Below are 6,291 nucleotides of genomic sequence, written 5' to 3'. Positions count from 1 at the left end.
CGCAACAAGCGTGGGCTACGGCAAGGGGACCCAGCCTCGCCGTTGCTGTTTAATTTTGTGGCCGACGCCTTGGGCGCCATGCTAGACAAAGCCCGTATGGCTGACCACATCAGGGGAGTGGTGGGCAACCTGATCCCGGGGGGGGGGGTGTCTCACCTGCAATACGCGGACGACACACTCCTCCTTTTCGAGCCCGACACTCACAGTATTGCAACGGTCAAAGCCATTCTGCTGTGTTTCGAACTCATGTCGGGGCTAAAAATCAACTTCCACAAATGTGAAGTAATGTCCATAGGGATGGACATGGCTGAGAGCCAGCGGGTTGCCAACTTGCTCAATTGCAAACTTGGCCAATTTCCGTTCACATACCTCGGCCTCCCGATCGCGGCGAAGAAGTGTTCGATCGCTGATTGGGAACCTCTCACCTCCAAGGTAGCGGATAGGGTGTGTCCGTGGAGAGGGAGATTTATGTCTTCAGGGGCTAGACTTATCTTAACCAACTCCAGCCTCTCATCCTTACCTATGTTTGCCATGGGTTTGTTCATGCTGGCGGACGGGGTACACATTAAGTTGGATACCCCGCGGTCCCGCTTCTTTTGGGAAGGAGCGGGTCCTAAACGGAAATACCATATGGTTAAATGGCAGGCCGTTTGCAGACCTAAAGCCCAGGGGGGCCTTGGGATCATCAACTCCAAGCTGATGAACATTGCACTCATGTGCAAATGGATCTGGAAGATGTCTCAAGGTGAGACTGGCCTCTGGATCGACCTTCTCCGTGCGAAATACTTCCCGAATGGGAGCTTCTTTGAGGCGGCCCCTCGTGGGTCCCCCTTCTGGAACTCCATTCAAGCCCTTAAACCCTTCTTCGCCAGGGGTGCGAAGTTCGGGGTTAACAACGGACGCTCCACGCGGTTTTGGCTTGACCTTTGGATTGGCCAACAACCCCTTTGGTCCGAATTTCGCCAACTCTACTCCATTGCTGTTGAGCCCAACCAATTGGTTGCTTCGGCCCTTAGCTCATCTCCACCCTACATCAATTTTCGGAGAGAACTAACGGGGCCGGAGATGGCGGAGTGGGATCGCCTTCGGGCGCTGATTGCGGATGTTCCCCTGTCTGACTCCGCGGACACAGTCTCTTGGAGGCTTTCTTGCTCTGGCAAATTTTCTGTCAAGTCCTTATACAGAGAGCTTACCCGTGGCCAGGTTCCTTCGGCTGCCATGGGGCTATGGAAGGCTAAAATCCCTCTAAAGATCAAAGTCTTTTTTTGGCAACTTTGCCAAGACCGCCTTCCTACCTCGATCAACCTTGCCAAGTGCAATGGCCCCGCCTCTGGCCCTTGCGCTTTGTGTGGGGTGCCGGAAGATGCGGATCACGCCTTCTTCCGGTGCCCTCTGTCGCGTTTCGCTTGGAGTGCGGTTCGCGACGCCGCGGGGGTGGATTGGGACCCCCGCTCCCGTGCCGCGCTGGTGTCTTCCTTGTCTTCGCTTCATGGCTCGTCGCGACGAGTCATGTGGACGTGTGCGGCGACCATGTTATGGGCTATCTGGCATATTCGTAACAAGCTTACCATTGAGGGTGTTTTTCCCTCGCACCCTGTTGACGTTATCTTCAAATGCATCGTGTTCTTGCAGCAATGGACACCGCTGGGAAGGCAACATGACTATGATCTTCATCGTCATGCGATTAACCGCCTCCGCTCTGTCTATGCCGAGTCCCGCGCCCCGTCGTCCGCGTCGTCTGCTGGCTCATAGGGATGGGCAGCCCCTTTTGGTTCTACTTTCAGCCGAGTCTGCGTGCTCGTTTCGCTAAGCCGGGCGCGCCCTGTATCGTACTTATTTCCGTCTCCGGTTTTCGTTTGCTCTCCTGGACTTTTTTTCGCTTTTGGTCTGTTGCAAAGTGTGGGTTATGTGGTTGTGCTACGCTGCCTATGTTGAGGGCTTTATTAATTTAAAGCCGGATGCCCCTGGCATCTTTGTTCTAAAAAAAATTGTGGCCCAATAGCCGGGTCATATACAAGCCGCCCAATAATGGTCAGGTTATTCCTCTGGTCGGGTCATACCTTAGGGTATATCCCCAACACAAGTCCTACTACTCAATTAAATATGATGGTTTGTTAGTAGGTGTTGTTGGGTCCTACGTGATGAATGGGGTTGTCAATGATTGTATGAATATTTCTTAATTAAAATATCAAGTTGTTTTAGAAAAAATATTGATAATCCGTCAGAAACATATCTACCCTTTGTTTCTTAATTAATATAGGAAGTGGTTTTAAATGATTAACTTTTTTTGACTACGCGAGATGAATTTGGTCGGGGGATCGCACGACGGGATGCGGCCGGGCCAATGCCGCGCGAGCACGCTCCAGCGGTCCAGCCCCAACCAGCTGAAAAGGGCAGCGGAGGAAACGACGCGGGACGTGGTCGAGCGCGGAGGGCGCGACGTGTCGACGCCAGTGCGGTGTTGCTTCCCACTGGCGGCCACCATCCGCGTGACAGCGGCCGTGAGCCACAAGGTGCCACCCTGATGGCTCCGTTTACGCTTTGGATCAAGGCGGTTGGCTCGGGACGAAAGGACACGAATGGTCTACACTTCAACTGGGAAATCCGTCGTGGTCTTTGAGTGGCTTTATGCTCCTATTTGCTTGACACGAATGGCGACGTGTTGGTCTTCCAGTCGTGGAAGCTTTGAAGAGATGCCGTACCTGGGCGCCCCTTCTTGTTTAAGGTAAAATCCACAGCAAAGCGGCGCAGCCTTCAAGTTTCACCTCTGCTGAAAGCTCAGTACAGTTACCTGTTACAGGTAGCACCGATGTATGCTTAACCCATGTGAGAGGTTTCATTCCCGTGATCTCAACCAGATATCCTGTAAATATCGTAGCACTGCATGCTGAAAAGGAAAAAAGGCGAGCGCTTTTGAACGGAGATGCCATGACGATAGGAGAGGCGGCACAACGCTTTCCACGCGGGCGCCACACGTGTCCCGTATGCGACAAACACCGAATCCTCGCAAAATCTCGCACCACCGGTGCGGTGCCACATCACCGCGCAAAGCGGGTGCCTCCATTTGTTACCGCCCATGGCGTGAACCCAAGCACCCAAAAATGTTACCGCCCCATCATCTGTCAAACCGACAAGCGGACAAGGTCGGCACGCGCAGAGGCAGATATATACTTCTCTCTTATAAAGCATCACCGCTCGGAGGCGAAATATCTGCGCACACACACGCGTTGGTAGTAGGAAGGAGTGACTCCCCACAGAGAACAAGCCCACACCGAGCAGAGCGGGAGCAGCGAGCGGCTTCCTTATCCGGTTTGTAGCCTCTTCGTCGTCCATGGGAAGCGAGTGCAAGGGCCACCAGCCGCAGGAAGACGGCGGCGTGGCGCCGTTCGTGGCCAAGACGTTCCACATGGTGAGCGACCCGGCCACGGACGCCGTCGTGCGCTGGGGCGGCGCCAGCAACACGTTCCTCGTCCTCGACCCCGCCGCCTTCTCCGACTTCCTCCTCCCCTCCTACTTCAAGCACCGCAACTTCGCCAGCTTCGTCCGCCAGCTCAACACCTACGTACGTACGCACGCGCTCTTTGTATGCCTACTCTGCTCCAATCAGCTCTCGACTGTGGTTGTGCTCATACCTGCTCCCTGTTGCTGCTTTGATCTCAGGGTTTTCGCAAGGTTGACCCGGACGTGTGGGAGTTCGCGCACGAGTCGTTCCTGCGCGGCCAGGCCAAGCTGCTGCCGCTGATCGTGCGCAAGAAGAAGAGGGCCGGGAGGGAGCTGTGCGAGGAGGAGGAGGAGGTGCGGGGGACGATCCAGGCGGTGCAGAGGCTGCGGGACGAGCGGAGGGGCATGGAGGAGGAGCTGCAGGCCATGGACCGCAGGCTATGTGCGGCGGAGAACCGGCCGGGCCAGATGATGGCCTTCCTCGGCAAGCTCGCCGACGACCCGGGCGTGGTGCTGCGCGCCATGGTCGCCAAGAAGGAGGAGCTGGCTGCGGCCGGTGCCGGTGGCAAGGATTCAAGCCCGGATAAGAGGCGGCGGATCGGGGCCGACGCCGGACGCGGAGCTGACGCTGCGGATCAGGCGGCCCAGAGCAGGGCCGTGCCGTTCCCCTTCTCTAATCTGGGACAGGTGTTCTACTGATAGACCTTGGGAGTCGAGAGTTCATAGATAGGTGTACTGTACACGTGTGATGTTTTGGTGTTTATGTATGTACAGTGTACTTTCCCCCTCGGCATAGTTGCTATCTGACCGTCTGATTGCCGCCATAGTAGTCACTCCACCCATGAGTTTTAGCATTTAAAAATGTTTTTTAAAGTGGGCTCATATGTATCTGAGTTCATCGATGCATTTTCCCTCCACCCACCCCTCACCTCTCATCTCTCATGCTCAGCTCATATTTAAGAGCATGCCGGAAATCTGCCCCCCTATACATCTGCCTGCCGGCCCCTCATATGTTGCGCCGCACATCTACATGCCTCAAATTTCGTTCCTCAAATCCATGCAATCCATGCACGTCGATCATACAATACAAATTGTGTGAATTCAAAAGTTCAAAACAAAGCAAAGCAAATCACAGTTGAACAAACCAGACATGCCAAAATGAAATCAATGTTCGAGCGTGACGGATGGCCTCAGATGACTGACCTGGCACCTGCTCCGAGCTGAATACGTCGTGCTCCAGGCGGAATGCATCATGCCCATGCTCACTCACGCCCGAACGAGTTGTGGCGAGTCACATACATCTACCGTTGGCATCTGCGTGGGTGGAAAGCTCTCCAAAATGGCCCAGTCGCCTCGAATTCTCCTCTGGCCCAATGGGGTCGGACAATTTAATCCGCGTTGGCGCTCGGATAGAAGGGGTGCAGGGATCTGGACGCGACGAAGGAGACAACAACTCCACCATGTCCGAACCTCCCTGCGCCGCCGTCTCCCTCTCTCGCTGTCGACGCTGCCGCAACTTCAGGGCGACGTTCTCTGCCTTGCAAGTCGCAGCTGACGAACGGACGCCAACGGACGAGGCGGGCCGCGTCTCCGTCGCGGCGGTCCGGGTCGGGCTGGACAACATCTCTGGTGGTGGATCGGGACCGATCATGAGGATTGGGAGCAAGGGTGGAGGACGGTGAGGGTCTGGGCACGAGAAAGGTTGGAGGGCAGCGGGAGGAGGATGAAGGGTTTGGTGGATTTGGTGCAATTTTCGGTGGGGTCGGGTTGTCGGGTCCAATGTGGCAGGCATGCCTGGGCGCCCCCATACCCGCCCCATATTTGGGCTGGATATGAGGGGTGCCGGTCAGCCCGGGCGTTTGAGGCCCATTTAAGGAGCCCGTTTGGGTCGGAAAATCGTGACCAGCCAGTGACCGGGCGGCTGCTCGGGCATATGAGGCTGGTTTGAGGCACCTGGCTGTAGATGCTCTAAGGCTTATATGAACAGGCCTGAACGCGTTCAATCGCGTCAGACCCAACAGGCAGGACACACCATAAATTGCACAAATTTCCTCGTTCACCCAGGCCCTCCCCTAGCTTTGCCACTGTCCTGATCCCTCAATGTCGTCAGGATCTCGATGAACCTACTCCTCAGCCGTCTCGCTGCCCCGAACGCCGCCATGGTATGTCTGGCTATTGTCGGACCGCACCTTGCCCTCTATGTGTTTGACAAATTGTTTGAGTAGTTTTTTTGTGTGAAAATGATGGATTCAGATGGTTTGCCGGATGAGGAGTATGGAAACACAGAGCTTGATGAGTTGATGCAAAAGGGTTTCTTCGATTCATCTGAGTCGGGCGTAGATGTCTAGATGTTGATGATCATGAGCATCTAGGAGGAAATGGATACGGAGGCAGAGCACATTCTAAACTTTAAGGGTTAGATCAAAAGGAGAAGAGTTTTGAACCGGTATAGGGCCGTCGGAGTACGATTGCTCTAGGATTACTTTGATCCTAAACCAACATTCCTTGATATATGGTTTCGTTGACACTTATGTATGTGCAAACCCTTGTTCTTATGCGTGGTGGGGGGAGTGAATGCACATGATTCCTACTTCAAGCTTACCAGCGATTGATAACCCACAAGTATAGGGGATCGTTTGTAGCCTTTTTTGTTTGATAAATAAGAGTGCCGAACCCAACGAGGAGCTAAAGGTAGAACGAATATTCCCTCAAGTTCTATCGACCACCGATACAACTCTACGCACACTTAACATTTTCTTTACCTAGAATAAGAATAAAATTAGAAGTACTTTGAAGGATAGGTTTGCAAGATAACAAAGAACGTGAATATAAAAGTTAAGTGCTATTTTA

At 54.0% G+C, this 6,291-nt stretch overlaps 1 protein-coding gene across 1 annotated transcript; it reads left to right on the top strand.

The window, feature by feature from the left end:
* The first annotated feature begins 3,188 nt into the window (after positions 1–3,188).
* On the top strand, positions 3,189–4,321 carry LOC125548580 (heat stress transcription factor C-1b-like). Its single transcript, XM_048712149.1, has 2 exons — positions 3,189–3,562; positions 3,661–4,321. Exons 1-2 carry the CDS (start codon positions 3,332–3,334, stop codon positions 4,138–4,140), a joined length of 711 nt encoding a protein of 236 aa, XP_048568106.1. The 5' UTR covers positions 3,189–3,331; the 3' UTR covers positions 4,141–4,321.
* The last annotated feature ends 1,970 nt before the right edge of the window (positions 4,322–6,291 follow it).

The sequence above is a fragment of the Triticum urartu genome, chromosome 3 (assembly GCF_003073215.2).
Source record: "Triticum urartu cultivar G1812 chromosome 3, Tu2.1, whole genome shotgun sequence".
Classification (NCBI taxonomy): Eukaryota; Viridiplantae; Streptophyta; class Magnoliopsida; order Poales; family Poaceae; genus Triticum; species Triticum urartu.
This window is presented reverse-complemented; position numbering and strand designations above follow the sequence as displayed.

What these genes read in the sequence shown, in the direction of transcription:
- LOC125548580 (XM_048712149.1), top strand. Translation starts at nt 3,332, where the DNA reads ATGGGAAGCGAGTGCAAGGGCCACCAGCCGCAGGAAGACGGCGGCGTG. An exon ending in TCCGCCAGCTCAACACCTAC is followed by an intron (nt 3,563 to 3,660) that starts GTACGTACGCAC and finishes CTTTGATCTCAG; the next exon opens with GGTTTTCGCAAGGTTGACCC.